This window comes from Phalacrocorax carbo, chromosome 12 (genome assembly GCF_963921805.1).
Source record: "Phalacrocorax carbo chromosome 12, bPhaCar2.1, whole genome shotgun sequence".
NCBI lineage: Eukaryota > Metazoa > Chordata > Aves > Suliformes > Phalacrocoracidae > Phalacrocorax > Phalacrocorax carbo.
Window position 1 is genome coordinate 8,177,982 of NC_087524.1, and position 19,457 is coordinate 8,197,438.

The following is a 19,457-nucleotide window of genomic DNA, read 5'->3' on the forward strand; positions in this document are numbered from 1 at the left end:
CCAGCTGTCTGCTGAAAAGGCACAGGCTTGTTCCTTGGCCCTAACAATGCAATTACAGCCCTGCAGATCGCACTGTTTGTGCATTAAGTACAGAGCCAAAACGAGGCGAATTGATCGTTTGACTTTTGGAGGAGCCATGTGATCTCTGCGTGCGGGTGATCCGGCATGCATCAGTGGGCAATGCTGCAGTACACGCCTGACGATGAACTCACTCCACACTATTTCCCCTCCCCTGTCCGCTCCAAGAGCAAAGACGTTGGAGCCTACCCCACGTTAACTCCCATGGCTCTACAAAAACGGGCTCATTTTTAGCAGCTCTCTTGCTAGGCTAGCCTCAGAACTCACTCTACCTTCTGAACTGTGACACTTGGCCACACCAATGGCTTCCCTGCAGTGGGCTACACTATGAAATGATTATTCCAGCATTTCACACCACAAGCTTTAGTGCAAAAACAGGACTTATATTTCAAACAACTTTTCCAATTCTTGCATTTGAAAAAATACTGAAAACATATCTAGTTAACATCATGTTAATGGTATTTGTATTCTCTACCATCTGAGGGAGCTGCCACTGCAGGTGACTACTTAAGAAGCAATGCTTCTCTTCATGTTTGCCACAATTTACCACTAAGGCCATGAATGATTTGGATTGTAAACTGTTTCACAATTCCAGCAAAAAAGATTCCAAAGCACTTCATAAGTGCAAGTGCAGATTGTTTCATAACTCTTACCCTGGTGAACACTCCTTACAAGCTTAACATGACAGGACATGAATGAAGACCTCAAGGCTGTAATTCTTTATGCAGAGTATCAATCACCAAACCAACAAACACTTGGGGTGGAACTACAGCATGTGACACTACACAGAATACAAGTGCAGGGGAATTTTGATTAAGGATGCCAGGTCAAGTAGTAAATGTTAAAAGATTTCTATTACATCTTCACTGCTTGTACACTGGGAGGACCCCAGGATGATTCAGTTCAGAACGGACCTCAGTTCTCCAGCCCAACCTCCTGGCTCAAAGCAGGGTAAGTTATGAGGCCAGACCAGGTAGCTCAGGGCTTCACCTAGCCTAGTCTTGAAAACCTCTGAGGGTGGAGGCTGCAGTGCCTGTTCCATTTGACTGCCATCACCGCGAAAAAGTTTTTCCTTATAACCAGTCAAACCTGAGAAGGAGTTTCTAAAATCTGTGTGGGAGCCCTTCCAGTATTTAATGAACTCACCTTCACAGGTAGCACAATTTGCTTTCTCAAGATTCCAAACCCAGGGCTCCAAAAAGTAGAAACATCTCCATCAAGTTGACTGAACTTTGGAAATGATTCTTCATATCAAGATTCTGCCTATCACCTGATCAACCGTCCTTACTGCAGAGCTTTGAGAACTGATCTCCAGAACACACTTAGAGACACTCAGCTGTAAATCAGTTTATGAGTTCACTATTACATTACTCTTTCTTCAAAGTCTCTTTTGCACTTAAAAAAACCCAAGAGTAATTATTTTTTAATTCATGGCTTCATTGACATGCAAAGTCATTTTGGGTGGTAAGAGAAGCAGAAATGACAACAACTCCACAGTGCTTGCCTAACTGAGGACTAAAGAAGCCTGTTTACATGTAGTTTAACACTCAAAAGAAACTCTGAACAGCTGAAATGCCTTATAAATAGCTCAGACCCAGAGGAAGTGCAAACGTCTGCATTGTGAATTGTAGATCTTAATTACAGACAATGGCTGGTACAGCAAGTAGCACGGAAAAAAAGTGAAACAGTTGCACTGTTCATGGTTGGCAATAATTCTTCAGGAAAATATTTACTATCAATCAGTTATGAGAAAAGGGACTCTGCGCTCATAAAACAGCACGTTGCTTCTCATACCAGGACCATTTTGCTTCAGCATAATCTGAATTTAAACAGCTTGTTTCCTGCGGATATAATTTTGGAAATAAATAAAACAAGTCTATCAAAATCTGGAGAATGTGTATGGTGGAGTGGGGTGGGGGGAGCAGGAATATCACATTTCTTTCTCAGTCATTTGCAAAGAGGTTATTAGACCAAGGGGAAGCTAAAGCATAAAGATTGTCTTGACCTAAAAAAAAAAATAAAAAATGAGAAGCTCACAATTAAGATAAAAGTAGACCTATTGCTACAGAAGGAAGATCATCAGTAGGTCAAAGCTTCTGTATAAGCCTCCGATGTTGTTTTCTACTTGTGCTGTCTAAATACTAAGTATTCACAGTTTCAATGCACCTTTTGAACATTAACTAATCCCAGTAATGTCCCTGCAATACCCGCCATTCACATGACCCCTTTTACAGGGAGGACACCTACAACAGAAGGGTAAAATGACATGCTTAAACCTCTGTTAGCCAGTGCCTGAGGTAGCATTTATCCGGTTTGCAACAGCCTCAAAAACTGTTGTCCCAGAGAAAGGTATACCAAGCCACAAAAGGGGACATTGCAGCTGAGGGGTTTGGAGCTGGAAGCATGTCCACTAACAGCCCCTCTGCATCATTACACAGAAGATTAATACTAAAAATTGAAGTCTGGAGAAACATACTTTCTCATTAAAACAGTGGAAAGAGTATCAGGAAACTGAATGTAGCTAGTCAAATAATATTTGTTCATTATTAAATTGCTCTAATTTCCATCTCAAGAACTGGAAAGGCTTCAAAAGTTCTGGAAAACTACACATTATCTGAAGATATACCGACTCAGTGGTATATCACAGCAGAATTCTGAGATGGTTGTGTTGTTCATGCAAAGTAAATGCAGGGACACTCTCAGGAAAGAGGAGCCATCAATCTGTGACATAAAGGGAGTTGAGAGTACAAGTGGGACACTCTTCAGCTCAATTTGTCCTACTGCCAACTGGAACATCCAGCCTGGAACCCGAAATGTTTGTTTATTAAAGGGTACTCGTGGTTTCTCCTTTGAATTCATATAAAAATTCTGAGCTCAATGTTATTATTGTGCAGACTATTTTTATTCTAAAAATTTGGAAGTAGCGATGCAGAAAGAACTGACAAAGGAAGGTAGATTTCAATTACCAGCTATTTCCCCTACTCCTTGCTTTAGCTGAATCATCCTTGAATGTAAAATGTGTAGCTATAGCTAAATAATACTATGCATCTTTGAAAGAAAATTTCACATGGCATACCTGAAGTGCCAAGGCCTCTTCTGTGTTTCCAGAATTGAGCAGAACATGGCTCTGTCCCATTGTACGCTACAAACAGCTTGCTGAGCAGGCAGAACATTACTACATCCTTAAGTAGGACTTTTCATCCAAGGGTCAAAAAATCATCATACAGTTAAACTTCACAACATTTCTGCAAGGAGAGTATTATTCAGCTCACTTCTTCAAGAGGACCAAGAAAAGCCATCATGGCCACAGAGAATAAAATCACAGTGCTAAAATAAAGGGTATGAACCCCTTCTAGTTTCCTAGTTCAAATACTGTAACCACTGCAGCATGCACATTTAAATGTATGATGCAGCAACTAAAGATACCCTAGAAGATATAACATGCTTAAAAGACCCTAAGAAGCCCCTTAGTTTGCTGGGACTTTAAAAAGCAGGACCAGTTATATCGTGTGGGTAGCAAGGAGTGGCCTGAAACAGAAGTCTATTTTTTCAAGGACAGTGTGCTTGGTTGCGTTTTTCTTCCTCCAATTTCACTTATCTCAGAAAAAGATAAGAGGCAGAGAACTTCTCCCAGCTGCTGCTGAGTTCAGAACTAAGTAGAAACCTGGGGATGCTGTATGTCATTTAGAAGGTGTCTTTGTGCTGTCTCTGGCAGGTATGCCATAGGGTGCCTATCTCTGGCACACATAGGAAAGAATCAATGTGCAAAATGAAACTGAGAACACTTCTTTATGTAGCAGATACAGATGAATTGGAAATGACTGCAGGAGTTAATAAACAGTAAAGACCTATCTAATGAATCCAGGAAATGGGTATTGACTGTAGAACTCTGTGAGATCAGCTGTACGCCAGCCTCTTGCTGGGAAAGAAAAGAGCACTTTGAATCAGAAGGATATTTCCATGATCAAGGGAAATGCAAAATCTCACGGACTCCAAGTGAACAGCAAAACTCAAATCTAATACAGCCCACATTATGAAAGGGTGAAAAGGTAAGACCTCTGTCTGAAAAATAGGAATATACATATAATACATTAAACCAACAACTTAGCCAAGGAGACTGGAGGAGACACATCAGAGCATCCCCCACTGCAAAGCAAATAGAAAGTGTGAAGGTCACCACAGAAAGTAAGTGGTTCTGGATGCAGAATAAAAGAGAAACTTGTTTGCACACCCAGGAGCATCACAAGAATCCTAGTGACATACCAGATGCCAGGGGATTTTTAACTGTGCTCCTCTCTAATTGAGGATGAAGCACACACCAACACCATTATCTGGCCTGAAGATACTAGCTTACAAAATATGGAACAAACAATAGGAACAGATGCTCGTTTGGCCAGATTTCAATAAGCCTCATTAAAACCAAACACCCTGTCTTTGGAGCTCAGGTTCATGCTACATTTCTACCTTATTTAAGCACCTAGCACCAACTCCTGAGAAAGCTGTCCACTTGTGATTGCACACCAGTAGTATCACAAACAGAAATCCTCTCACAGCCATTTTTTTGTTTCTATAGAGACAAGCAGGAGGATTATATGTGTGTGTGTGTATGTGTACACGTATATAAAAACACAATTAGAGATTGTATTTCCTTTTTGAAAACATTAGGTAAAATATGCATCAGACCTGTTGATCACTCAAATGCAATAGGCAAAAAGATGCCAAAAGATTAATGGAAAAACTTCTGAGGATGGAAGAGGACTGATGTTACAGATCACACAGGTGTCATCTGTGCGTCACCATATATAATTTTTAATTCAAGATCCCACCTCTTTAGTCAAAACATGTGCACACTTGAAACAATTTCTACTGCTCCTTATTTGCTTCTACCCACATATGCCCAAGTTCCATCAATGGCGTTCCAGAGGACAAATACCAGAAAAGCACGGCTAAGGAGAAAATACAAATATTCATCAGAACATGATATTCTAGTTTTATTTTTAAATGCCTGACTAAAACTAGATAATCCATAGGTTCACAAAAGCCACTGAGCACCTGGCTGCACAATCATCATAACATTATACAGAAAACCAGGCAGACAAGGTTTCCTAACAAACTCAGGCTTCCTTGAGTGGTCAAAGATGACAGCAGCCCTATGCTACTGTCTGTACTTGAAAATGCATATATGTTTATTAAAAAAACTTATTTTCCCTCCATTTTAGAAAGAATTCCAGTTGTTAGATTGGTAAATTACACCTGACTGTCCTGTACAGAAGCATTCCTTCACAGAGAGCTTGATGGATGGACAGTGTTTCAGTCTGAAAAAAGATACTTGATATTTCAATAGTGATGCATGTGGCCCCAAGGGAAACTGCACATCATTCTTTGAACAAACTTTAGAAGGATCAAGCACACGATCAGCAAATAGCATTAATACACTCTTAACAGAGCACAATTTTCTTTTTTGCAAGTAGGTGCAGAATCAGAAATCCTGTTTTCGGAAAAAACATCGTCCCTCGCGGACTGACTGATGCTTCTGACAAGCATGTTGCAATGCTGACTGTGGCTTCCAGTCAGGGCTGATACTGCACTGCAAAATCAGAAAAGGTAGATCATGATTTCCAAAGTACTCCTTTTTGTCTTTCAATGACAGTTTAAAAAAAAATATGTAAACCCCTTTTCCAAAACTGTTGTAGATAATAAAACCCAGTTATACTTTCCAGTATTCACCCTCTTGACAAAACATTTTAAAGTCCAAGGCTGTAAGACACATAAATCATGGAGGATAAAACTCACCATGTGTGTAAGGCTAGGAGAAGGCCTCTGAACTCCTTAAATCCCATTTAAGCCCTTCACCTAGGGAACATTTAACAGTTGTGCCATTTGCCTATGCCATCGCTGAGCCATCTGCATTTAGCTAACTGGATTTATAAATGCTTCAGTACTTCTGGAATTTGAAAGACAAGCTTTCTCAGAACCTATTTCATTTTGGTTTGTAGCTGGGAAGGCAAAGGAAAGGAGTACAATAGCCAGGCAAGCTAGTACTAGGGGAAATATACCTCCAGAAAAGCCCATATGTTTTTTTCATGTATATATAAAATGTGCGTGTATATATATGCATGTATACATATGTTTTTTCGTGTGTGTAGTGTGATGGCAGATTGTCCTACAGCATAGAGACACAATACTTTAAAACATATGCTTTATCATCTCCAGGGTGATGGTTCAAATTTACCCTCAATAACTTGAAACAAGTGTTGCTATTCCTGCTTTGAGCCCTACCCAACACCTCTAACCATAATCCCACTGAAACAAAGTTTTAGGAGAATGTATTATTTGGGGCATTAGCATGTTAAAAGTATGTCATTTCCGTTAAAAGGGGCATCACGTAAATTAGCTGTAGTTATTGCACATCCTTGCTCCTTAGTAAGATGATCAGGTCAAACAAAATGCTATAAAGCAGATGGGGTTGAATAGGCTTATTCTAGCTAGCTTGCTGTGAGCTGCTTCATGGCATCAGACTGATGCTGTACACTGATATAATTCAGTCAGAGCTGCTGTGGTAGCTTGCTCAAAGAGTTTCACCTACTTTGTATCATAAAGCACCTTAGGAAGCAGTGTGTGATACCAGTCGTCTTAAGCTAAGAATGGAAGTGTCATTATTAAATATTACCAATAATAAAGTACCAAGATTGGTAGCTTCTCTCAGAAGTGCTTCTCCACTGGAGGTAACCTGGCATGTCAAGCACAGTTTACGAGCACTACACCACCTGCAAGCACCATGACAAACTTTTAAGATGGCCAATTCTCCGACAGGAAAAAAACTAATGGAACATCCAAATTTCACCAGCAAACTCCCAGCAAAGATTTAGCTGGGAAATTATCTTAAAGGTCAATACAAAAGCGGGCCTGGAAGGGACAAGGCACCTTTAACAACCATTCAAAAGGACTTCAAGAAGATCAAGGAATAAATAACCGGAAGAGAAAACAGGCTTTTGAGTGGTCAGGTTTGTGGTGACAGAGGAGCAACAAAATGCCAGCTGGTTTTGGTAACAGATGGCTGCGTGCACTGATCTGTCCTGCATGCCCATTCTGAACTTCCTTTCAGTGGAAATACAAAACTTACACAAGGCTAAATGCATCCTTCACACAGCCCTTCTATACATATTGCATCACGGTTCAAATGTTTTCCATTCACAAACAGCTCTGCATGTATGTTATTTTACTCTAGCTACACCAAATCTTAAGAAAAGAGGGTGGCTAATGGCACCTCATCTTTTCCTATTGCATCTACTACAATCCTCAAGGAATGACCTTTCTCTGTTGGGCTAATATATCCATTTTCTTACCATTCTGACTGCCACATCTCCCTTCTCCCGTTCCCTTAAATACAGCGTTCACTGCGTTTTAATTGAAAGGTCTTTCTTTTTGCACCTCCTCTCTGGTAGCTAAGAAAGGGAACCATGATACAAAGAGCTCTCATGGAATATTTTTAGCATATATCTGGGCAATTATCATTTGAAGTTGCCACAGCTAATTACATGGCAGGCATAGGTCATCCCACTGGAAAAGACCATCAGCAGAATGAACCCTTCAACCCTAGATAGCACAGGACTCAAGTAATCATTTCCAGCAGAAAAAAAAGAGTAAGTCTGAAAACTCTACACTGCAGAAGAATAAAAGCCTACCCAAAATACTAGCTTTCTGATTAAATATTTTTTTCTAACTAATTTTTAACAACAACTTTTGTTTTTTTATTAACAATGAACAATTTGCTAAAAAAACCCTCAAAACCAAAGCCGTTCTCTTACTTACTTTGGCCACACAATTTTCAGTCTTCATAGCAGTGCTTCCTAGACATACTGTTTCCTGGTTTAAGCACAGTCTGGCACAGCTGTTGTAGGTCTGCAGAAAGATTAAAATTGTTATGAATAGAAGAACATGATTTTCTTTCAGGCACCACATTTTTGGCACAGGAACCCACAACAACTCTACTACATTACCTTTTTCCTAAGGTGTAAATGTTTTGAACCAGAATATACTAGTTTACAGTGAAAGCCTATGTTGAGGGCATGCGTGTCCTCTGAGAAGCTATATACAATTTTACAGTTCTGAGATACAAAGAAAAAAATAAAAATATTTTTATCCTCTTTTCTTCTGAAAAAGGAAAAAAATATCTGATCTCAGTTGTTTGGTCTTTCACAAAATGCTGCATAACTGAGCAACTAAAGCAAGGGGATTTCTATATGCTAGTTACCGTAGCTAATGTCAAATGTTAATAAACATCCCGTCTTTATCAGGTAAAAATACACCGGGACAGTACAAAGGTTATAAAAAGAAGGGAGCAAATGTAGACCACATCTCACTTCAATTTAATTCTCCCAATTTTGGAAAGCTTTTTCTTTTAAAGTAGAATGTCTTTTTTCTTTAACTCACGCACTGTACTGCCCAGAGGACCCTCAGCTGAGGCTGCAGACTTTCGAGTCTCTGCAGAACACCTCACTCATAGTTTCCCCCTTTTTTAAGGGCAGTATACGAACAGACCTTATGAAGTGTGCTTAAAATTGTACTTTGGTTGATTTGGCTACTTAAACTAAGATGCCTGAAGAATTCAGGAGTTTCTAATGGAGGTGTCGTGTCCCCCCACAGCTTTCAACATATTTTTAAGTACTACTTGATTAAGCTCACATTTTCTAGCAGGAGTAGCAGCACAGTAGCACCTAAGAACTCCAGCATTGGATTAAAACCCCAGTGCCTGTCACCATTTACAGAAAACTGCTCCCAAGCAAAAGTGGCAGACCAAAAGCAAGCACAAACTTGCTTTGTTGCAAGAGTAGTAAGTGGACCACAGAGAAGATGTTGCTACCTCAAATAGTTACGTAGGGAAAACCCAAGAAGCAGGTTGAAAGAGAATGAAATTAAACTTGCTGAAAGACATTTCCAAAAGCACTACAGTAAAACATACTAACATCCATGGTATTTTTAAGATTGCCTTAAGGTGAGGATGCACAAAGATTTGTAGCGAACTCCTGTCAGTTCTCTTCCTGTAATATTCACTGGTGATCTATAAAGATCCTTCTTTCAGGGCTTGCTACGTATTTGCCTTTGTTTGATTTGAAACTAATTCAACCCCAAACCTGCCATAGGTTACAAAACCTGCGTGCAACACTAGTATACTAAGCGCTCTTAACCTCTCCCCCTCTGCTCCAAAGCTACATCATCAGCGCCAGATTCCCTCAGCGCTAAGCACCAAACGAATGATCTCCCCTATTTGCCCCTCTGCCACATGCCTGACTGCGCAAGATGCAGGCAGTAGCGACACACAAACCAGCAGAGGAACACATTGCAAAGGACATCAGAGGCAAGAATCCAAAGAAATGAAAAGGGAGTTATGCTGAGTGATAGGAGATATATCCACAAACTCGGTGTTCCATACAGTTTCTAGCTCAGGAAGACACTAAGCACCGACTGATGGGAACCGAGTGTTCACGATCCGTTTATGACGTTATTCACCGAAGTTCTTTTGATCCTTATTCAGCACTCCTTACTGCCCCACCATGGGACATACTGATCTGGCACAGTACAGACACTCTTGCGGAAATTCAGGAAATCGCAGTCCTTTCCACCTTACGTCTTTACAGACCCCTTTTAAAGTTCATCATGAAACAGAAACAAAAAGGAGCACAGAAGCCCTATCTTCTCAATCATTTTAGCAGTTCATGTTTTCATTCTCAGTGAGCTCTCTAACCAGAAAACAACCAGTGACAGACAGGAATGCAGAATATCCTGACTCCAGCAGATCTGCTTACAAGTTATAACATTGATATCTACTGCAACTAGCAGTGAACTAGCATTTTCTGACTCTGTATCCAGAAGGAGAAACAGAAGAATTCCAACATATGAATCCCTTCAAAGTGCCGTGCAGATGAACAGAGTGCATCTTTCAGCCGGGGAGGTTCAGATTCAAACTGCGTTTAGGCCACAAGCAAACAGAAATCTGATGGACTCAACTTAGCCTCTTGCAAATGTTTGCCAACATCATAAAACCATTGCTCTGGTATGCACAGCACTTTCTCCTCAAAAGAAAGACCAGAAGGGCATAAACTATAACAAATTGTGGCTCAGATGCAGCGACCCAGCTGGTGGACAGAAAGTTTGACACCATCTGCCTTGTACTCGCGTTCGGACAACACCATGCAAACCTCATTTTATAAGTATCATGCTAAACTCAACCAGATTTTGAAGATGAAAACCCATGTAAAGTTTATATGATTCTTTGTTCATTGTTTACTTTTGTGTAATGTAACACATTTATCATAAATCTGCAACTTCTTTCATTTGCAATTTAATTCCTAAAATTCCAGTAGCAGTATTTCTGCATGAGGAGCCCTGACTGAAGAAAGCTACTAATTCCACTTTGCAGATGAAAAGCTCAGCCACAAAAACAATTTACTGAAAGCAACAGGGAAGCCTGTGGCTCCGTGAACTGAACCACGAACCAAACTCAGATCTTGTCAGTCTTTTTTCCTCCCAAGACAGGTATGCACAAAACTTGGTAGCAAGCCAGCTTTTTAAAATCTAGGCTTACCACAGGCTCTCTCTCACATTTATAAATGGGAAAGAGCAGACAATCCAAATACGCAATGTGAAATACTAAATGCTAAATCTAAAAACCCTAGAACCTTCTGAGAACAAAGCTCCACTATTCAAAAGTTGTACATCAGAATGTAGATGCAAATGATTATTTGAATGTATTGCTTAATTTTTATTATTTTCATCCACACAGTACATCTTAGTGTGAACAGCACCAACTGAATTTCCAGCATAACTTGTTCATCAAGTCCCACAATACCAGGACTAGCAACACTTGATGGAACTAGTAGAGTATAAATTTGAAGCAGATAAAATTAAACACTTCTTCACACAGCAGGCAGTGACCTTGTGGAGCTCACTGCCCCAGGACACCATGGAGAGTAACAACATCAGCATGCAGAAAAAGGGATTAAACAAACTCACGGACAGCAGGTCCACAGAGTACTCGGCAGAGATATCCCCCAGACATCCCTAGTGCAACAGCAGTAGACGCTGCAGGAGCGGGAGGGGAACGGAGCAGAGAGTGGCCAGACCCATTTGCTCTCATTCAACAGCATCTTCCACTGACAGTGCTGGAGTCAGCACTGGATGAGCAGATGTTGGGTCTGACTCACCTGGGCATTCCCATGCTTTCAGTACCTCTCTGCCCTTTCACAACATGCCAGTGATACTTAAATCCCCCCTTCCCAAACTTTTCAGCCACAGAAAGGAGACAAGAACATGCTTTTACTGTGAGAATCAACTTTTACACATGAAGTGCCAAATTACCTGATGACCATTTAGTCCTTCAGCAGCTCTTTGTTTCTCAATAAAAGTAGCAGGGGGGGGAAAAAAAACCCCCAAAATTAAAAGGAGTACGTATAATGGATTCAACCCATCAGGATGCAGATTTGAGAATAAAACATACAGTGATCTTCAGTTCAATGTCCATTACTATGTTCACAAAGTTACAAAGTTCTTCTGCTGTTATTTTCATATTCTCACAGAAGAATGCATTATTAGCCTTGTGGGATGAATAAAAAGGGTAAAGAAGATTCATGTGCATGTTCTACAATATGTTTTAAAAGGTTTCAAGCAAAAACACAGATGAAAGCCTAGTTCTGCCTTAAAGTCCAGGGGAAAAAAAGAGGTAATGTCACTCTACTTAATAGGTCTCAATGGAAACGTATTGATAATGCTGCAAAGCTGCATCTGGCTCATGAAGTCAAGTCATGAGAAACTGGGAGAATATATTGTGAAGGTAGTACTATCTGGCTGCCCTCTTCTAACATTCCTCTGTAGGCATGCAGCTGCTGGCTATTGTGAGACACAAGATTACTGCTGGACTTGGAGATTTGATTTCATCTGGTATTGTTATATTTGTGTTCGTACACTAAGAGTTACTAGTGAATAGACCTAACGAAGTAGAACGGATGTCATATCATCAAGTAATAATGCAGAGTCCTACATTTCAGGTGAAACATTTGATGGTGTCTCATGCTACACTGGTATATCAGAGTACCTTCTTTGGTTTGTTCTGATGCCTATGGGAACATTAACTAACCTGGAAGAAAACCAAGAAATTCAAAACCAGAACCAACCCTCAGAAAAGCAAATTTCTCAAGCTCACCTTTAAAGCTCAACCTTTTTATGAATCTTATCTAATTTGCACCAAAACTGTTCAAGTTTCTCCTCACCTTTCATCAAGATGAGGTTTCTTCGCCAAGGAAAAGCAGTCTGAAATGGTAGCCTGGTGCAACGCCACAGGCAGATAGCTTTGCGTTGGAGTGCTTTAATATGTTTTTATACTGCATATAAAGCATGCAAACATAAACCAGTTTGTTGAAAACTACCCTCTTTGTGGAAGCTGGCTGTAATTCTGAACAAGTTTTCAATTTTCGCACTGCTGCTAGGGTAAAACATTTTAAAGAGTTTAATTTTTACAGTGGCTTCAATGACATGAGATTATCTAACAAAGTAATGGTTAATCAATAGAGGGCTTAGTTGTCAGGTGAAACATATAACACACTAAAAGGGATTGATTGCAAGGCTCCTCCTTATTTACTGGGAGGTATATATTTAAAATGACACAAACTTGTTACCAAGCTGCATTCCTTTAACCTTGCAAAAGCTGTTTGAGAACAGTGTTAAGCAGCCCTATAGCAAAACAAGCTCTAATGAAAAAAAAACAAAACAAAACCCACAAAAAACACAAAACAAAACACATAACCCACCCCTACAAATATATGGCAGCACCAAATCATGTCAGAAGCAGGGGAACCACAAAGCTGCATTCACTCTCAGCCAAAAGCTTAAAATGCCACAGAGATGCTAGACTATGGTTCACTAAAGATAGAGCTGTATCTGATCTCATTCTGTAAGTGTCTTTGGTTACATTTTTCTTTTTAAAGAAAGTATGATCTTGCTTTCTGACATAAACACATAAACATTTCTACTCTTGTCTGCATAGCTCTGGACTAACGCTGAATGCCAACCTGAAGCCTTGAACCTCAGGCAGAACTTGGTGTATGTGCACACGCGTGCAGCTTTTCCACCAACTGAAATCCATTTCTTAGGCCGTTTATTCAAAGAATCCCCAGTCCCTGAACAAAACTCCACTTTTTAATAGAAGCTGCAACCCAGGAGTTCAATAAGATTTCCCCCCCAATAGTTAATAATTACATGATTTATCAGAGAAAGATAACACTAATAAAAACACAGCAAAAAGACAAAACCCATACCCTCCCTTCAAGTCATTTTCAGGGAAAAGATTATTAAACTGTTCTTTTTGAACAAGGGCTTTTGTAGCTAAGCACAAATTGCCAAGCGGTTAGAAAAAAAGTTATTAGACTCAGAAGAATTCAGCAGAAGTGGGAAGTTATATAAACAAATCACTCCAGCAGATTTGGAAAGATCGCTTTCATCTTACTTAGAGTCTTAGGAGACTTGCATTAATTACCCTTTAAAGGTCTTTCACATGGACTACTTAAAATAAATGCAATTTATTTATTTATTTCAAATGAGGTGCTTCTTCTGAAAGAATTAAGTAATCTCAACAAATTTAAAAACGTTTTTATAAGCAGGTAATTAAAAAGATGACTAGAATTAAGTCAAGCTGTAAGACATTACCCAGGATTCGCCATGATTATTTTCTTAAGACGAAATTTTTGTTATCCCTAGTCCAGCCTTGGGAAGGCTAGTCTCCGTGGAAAGTCACAAGACAAAATAAAGACTAGCCAAACAAAAAACTAGATCATTACAGGATTTTCCCTAAAGCACAGTTTGTCATATTGCAATTACACCTTGCCGACTGTGAAAGCCAGAGTCCTTAATATTGCCACTAGAGGGAAGACGTGTCTCAACACATGGCAATGGTAGTTGGGGAGTGGGTTTTCTTGAGCAATTACCATAACAAAGCTCCCTTGGCTGTGTGTACCTTCTAATTACTCAGTACAATTAAAATGACTTACCTAAAACAAACAGGAAAAAAAAAAAGAGGCCCCTAAAACAAAAAACCTCAAGACAATACAAACAAAAAGCCTTACTCCAATCTGCCTGTTATCTGAAATTACATTAGAGCTGAAGATCTTTTTTCCTCATCCATCAATGCACAGGGAGGGAAACAAAAAAAGTATGCCACAATGCCCAAACACCACGGGGTTGTTCAGCGACCTAAAAGCATTAAAACAAACAAAAACAAAGAGCAAGAAGAACCAGATCTCTTGTTAAAGAAAAGAAGAGGAAAAAAAAAAGAAAAAGGAAATGTCGTGGTATTTAGCCATCTGGTCGCTGCTTGAAAACAAATTGTCCTCAAAAGAGCAGAAATACAGTATGTCTTCTCTCAGTTCACTGGCTTATGAATCAGATTTTTTTTATTTTTTTTTTAAATACAGACGTGGTAACGTTAGACTTCTGTGCTGCTGCTGCTTTCACTTCCCTCTTGTCCCACTGTGCAAACATAACCATGGTCATCCCAGTCAGATCCAGTTATTCCAAGTTGGATGCATTATTCGCAGTATTTTGGGATACATCTTGTTGGGCCCATTGTTCAGAATCCCTCAGGATATTTTTTTCCTGACAGCTACTTGCTGATTTTTAAACCCGTAAATCTTTCATTTTATAAGGCATGTCATTAAGGGAAGATGGCAGCCAAGTGATTTTTCTTTCCATTGACAATTTGTGACATTTTTCCAGCAGCGTGCAAGGTGTTGAAAACCTGGCAGCTGTTACCTCCCGGGATGAAGATCCTTTTTTATCCTCCCTTGACAGTTTAACTCAATGGGTCAGCACCTTTAAAGACTGCAAAGTACCACTGAAGTGGATGGAGGCTTGAATTACTGCTCCCTCCCTAATCAATGTAAACCCTCACTGCAGGTGAAACTCTTCATCTATAGAGGTGCATGGGGGAGGAAAATGTAATGCCCTGAGCCAGATGGTTTTCATCTTGTTTTTTAAAGAAGAAAGGAACAAGCTAACAAGGGGACAGCTACTTTGTTAGCTTCTTGGCCTCTCTCATGGCTTTGGATCCCCAGGGTTCCAGCCACACAAGAGAAAGAATACAGAAAAACATAAACACTTAAAGAAATATAACTAGGGGGCTGGCAACACGCTGCTTTCAAAGAGTTGAGAGCCCTGTTCAGTGCTTTATTTATCACTGCCCACGTTCTTCGGATGGTAAGTGGACATGGACATAAAGGGCAGGGGCAAGCAGACAACACTTGCAATTTACTCAATTACAGAGGAATGCAGAAATGCAGCGGGGTGACAGATTCCTATTAGCACTAATGCTGAAAGAGCCCAGTGGCCTTTCTGCTGCAAGGCGGCATTCCCATTGTAACTTAGACTCTGGTACAACCCGCCTTGGCTAGTTTTTTAGCGTGCATTAAGAGGAATGGAAATTATTTTTGTTGTTGTTTGAGAATAAAGAAAAAAATTAAACAGAAATAATAATCTTAGAAGTTAGATTAAGGATGTACTTCTAGCAATTTCAGCAGGCTTTTCAGCCAGCCACTCCTTACTAGCAAGGATTAATAGCACAAAGAAGAGGTAATCAGGATAGCTTTACAGACCGGGTACATCCTGCCTCATCCAGCTCTCCAACAGAAGTCAAATGTCAACTGCAGCGTCTTCCCCAAAGGGAAGAAAGGAGAGGGAGCTGAAGCACCCTTACTCCCTCCCCACTGCGAAACCTTCCCCTCTGGTCAAAGGAGGGCTTCAACTTTGCACAGCAGAAATACTTTTGAGGAGGAGAAACACCCCTGGAGAGGAGCCCTAAGCAGTGGGATGGGGCTACCAGCTGGAAGTAAACGGTTGACGGTTGCTACTGTTTGTCTTTCCTTTGCTCTCCCTTCTTTAACCGCTTTCTGCTTCTTACGATTTGCTTGTGTATTGGCTTTAAACTCTTAAGATCAGACTGTGCCTATTTTAACTTTGAAATAGCACCTAGAGCATGTTTTAGGTGCTACATGTAATTTTACAAAATGATCTCAAAACCATAAGAATAAATTGAGGTAATATTCTGTGCCAAAATGGTAAGAGGGAAAATTCATGAAAATGCTATGGGGCCTGTTTGAACGGGGTAACAGACAGGGATTTTTTTCCCCCGGACTTCCATCTGGAAGATTAGAGAAAGACAACAGAGTCCAACGTGAGGTTTGCAGGAGGTTCGGTGCAGCAGCCTTGCTGCTGCCAGCATTTCCCCACAAGGCACCTTCGCCCACAGACAAACCACAGCAGCAAAAGGCACTTCATTATTGCTCCACCAAAGAGAAGGGAGGGAGGATTTTAAACAACCTGCATTGTGCCTGTCTTCTTTAAAAACCAGCGGGGTAATCAAGTTCAGGGCAGCCCCGGACAGCTGCCCTGTGACCTATTCATGCTGACCCCCACTATTCATCACTTTCCTTAGGACTATGAGGGCAAGCTCCTGGGGAGTGACCACCACAATAGACAGATACGAGCCAACAATAATACGGTTCCTGCAAAAAAACCAGATGGCACTGCAATAAATTTACAAATCTGCATTCATGGCTCTGTTAAAAACACCCAGAAGCTAAAAGGCTGGAGGGGCCCCCAGAGAGCTTCCCCTTCACAGTTTCTAAAGGCCGGCTCTCCCCACAAGACTATTGAGCTCATGTTCTTCATAAATGAAGAATGGAGACATAGCCCTTAAAATAACAAATGCCTGACCTAATCAATCTAGTGTTTGGGTCTAACGCTAAATGATAGGCACTGAAAACTAATTATGTTTTTTGGCAAGGAAGTTGAATTAAAATGGAAACACACAGGTTAAAAAGGCACTGAAGCATTTGTGAGTCCCTTTGAAAGGGCGGCGCGCACACACACATGCTCACACGCAGGTCTTGAAACAGGAACCTGATTCAATAACTCATGCATTTATTTTTAAAATGAATCAGATTAGTCCCATGTGTGACCTGCTGGTCCATCTGTATGAGCTGGACTTAATGGGCACTCTTCTCACGCTTACTTCAGTTTGAAGTATGAGAGAGATAAATTTAGTTTAATTTTCAACAGATCAAGCTATCCATTTTCCAAATGGACCATCTGGATCAGCCTATTAAAATTAATTTATAACTTTGCAGTGTGAAAATTCGTTTGTTAGCTTAAATAAAGTTGCCAAAAACTTTTGCCACTTGTCATTGTTTTTTCCTGAAGTGTTTTCACACTATGATTTTCAGTTTACCCCTTCAAAATTTAATTTTGTCAGATCAAGTACTCTACAAGAACTGAATGTTTGCATCCTTACTGTCATAGCTCAGGTCTTTTCACTGTTCCAGCCAACAGTGTCAAGTTCATTGCCTTTTTCTATTTCATTTCCCAGTGCTAAGCTCCATGTCTCTCCTGCCTTCCTGCCCCACATGCACCTGAGAGAGGCCATGCCTCCCACTTCCAGCACACCAAGGGGACAGCTCCACTTGTTGAGATTCGGAAGACTCCCTTCTCCAAAACCCATTTTAATCAACAGAAGAATCGCATTTCTCCTAGTAAGAGGTCCATAGCAGAGAGCAATGGATGTCTTCAGCCCCTGTTTATAACTTCAGATGCTTAAGTAACCATTACACCTTCTTATTAGCTCCATCTTCTGGTATGTCTGTTCCACAAACCCACCTGAGAAAATATTTATGGCTAAGGCTGCATACCAGCACAACAAACAAGGCAAGAAAAGGTAATGCACCTTTACTTAATCTTGTCAGCAGCTGAACATGTCAAGACATCATAGTTCCCTTGAAGTGGTCTGATGCATCACATTAATTTTCCAAAACTAACCGAAAAAGTACTAAATATGTGTACAGACTTCTCCTCTCCCCACATACACATGCATGTGCATGTGGGTCCATGTTCCCCAATAATAAAATTTTAACAGCAGTGCCTTAAGGGAAGGATAGAAAATATGAAATTGTACACTCAATATTTACCAAGTTAGTATCTTTCCACTAAGGTACTAGTACAGAATGCAGCCCTTCTTGTGTATTACTGCTATGACAGCATTTGCAGGTCAGATCTTTCTGGTTTTACAAAGTCTGGAGAGATGTAAGACAGGCTAGCCACCCTGCACATGTTCCTGGAGGAGATGCAGATCTTTCCAGTAAGTATCACTCTACTCATTGATTAGGACAGAAGAAAGCACATGGCTGTATATGTGTCTGTTTCCTGCACCTAGCTGGAAAACTCCCCACTGCTGCTTGTCCATCACTAAGAGAGGAGCAATCAGTTTCCAAAATGCACTGACAGCTTCTATTTATGCCTACGTGAAGAACCAGAATTCCTTCTACCACAGGCTAAAAAACATGGTCAGCCACCTCCTATGATCTAGAAAAGACAACACTTGCTTTCAGACTACATCTTGCACTTGTCCACAAACACTGTTTTCATCACAAAAGGCTCCAGATAGCAATCAGGAGACCCAAGGATTTTGTCCTGCATCTGTCACTGTAAAGACTGAACACAAAGGTGGAGACTGATAGAACATCTCAACAATATCCTGAAACACAGCTAACCATCTTTGTCGTGCACAATGTCCATGTGAATTACTTCCAATATAGAATATTTGTAGAGTACAAGTGGTTTTTTAGGTCTATTATAGGTATCTACGCACCTTGGTTACAATGAATTGTGGGCCTGTGGGAAAGACACTAAGATCCTGTACACTAAGCATACTTCTGCAGATTGAAACATAACAAAGGAAACTCAACTCAGGAAACCATACCTTCTTGATCTATATAACACTATTCGTGAATATTTGTCTCCCCTTAACCAATAATCATGAGGAAGGACTCAGTGCGATGAGAAGGTGCACAGGACAGGTAACTTGTGTTCCTTTTGACTTAACATCTCTTACTACACAATTTTTCTTGGAGAAGAGATATACGCCTTTTCTTATTGAACCTGGAGCCTTGCCATCAACAAGACAACTCTAAGATGAAAAAAACCAGCCAGCAAGGTACCCAGTGCACCAGAAAACCATCTTGGGGATACACAGTAGGAACCAAGTAGCTTTGCCCTCTTCCTCTAGCTCTTGTTTGTTGCTGAATGCCAGAAACATTTTACGGTTGGTGTAATGTATTTAATCAATTCTACAAGGTAATCATCTCAGCAATATCTGGGACCTCGTTTATTATCACAGCATATTGCCTCTTGTCTAAAAGACTTACGCAGACCACGTCTGGTAGATGGACCTGTCTTAGCCACAGAGAGTCCTTCACATGACACCTACTCCCACAAAATCAAGCACTCCTAATAATATATTACGAAAAAAACCACCCAAAAACAAACAGAAAAAATCCACCCCA

The 19,457-nt window shown here is 40.4% G+C and overlaps 1 protein-coding gene across 6 annotated transcripts in view; it reads right to left on the minus strand.

Annotated features, from left to right (window-relative positions):
- Positions 1-19,457, minus strand: part of BTRC (beta-transducin repeat containing E3 ubiquitin protein ligase) — a 119,094-nt gene that overhangs the window by 49,047 nt on the left and 50,590 nt on the right. For all 6 annotated transcript variants that reach the window (XM_064464013.1, XM_064464012.1, XM_064464009.1 and 3 more), the window contains one exon: positions 7,891-7,980. In XM_064464013.1, coding sequence (XP_064320083.1) covers positions 7,891-7,980 — 90 coding nt within the window. The remainder of the gene's footprint in view (positions 1-7,890; positions 7,981-19,457) is intronic.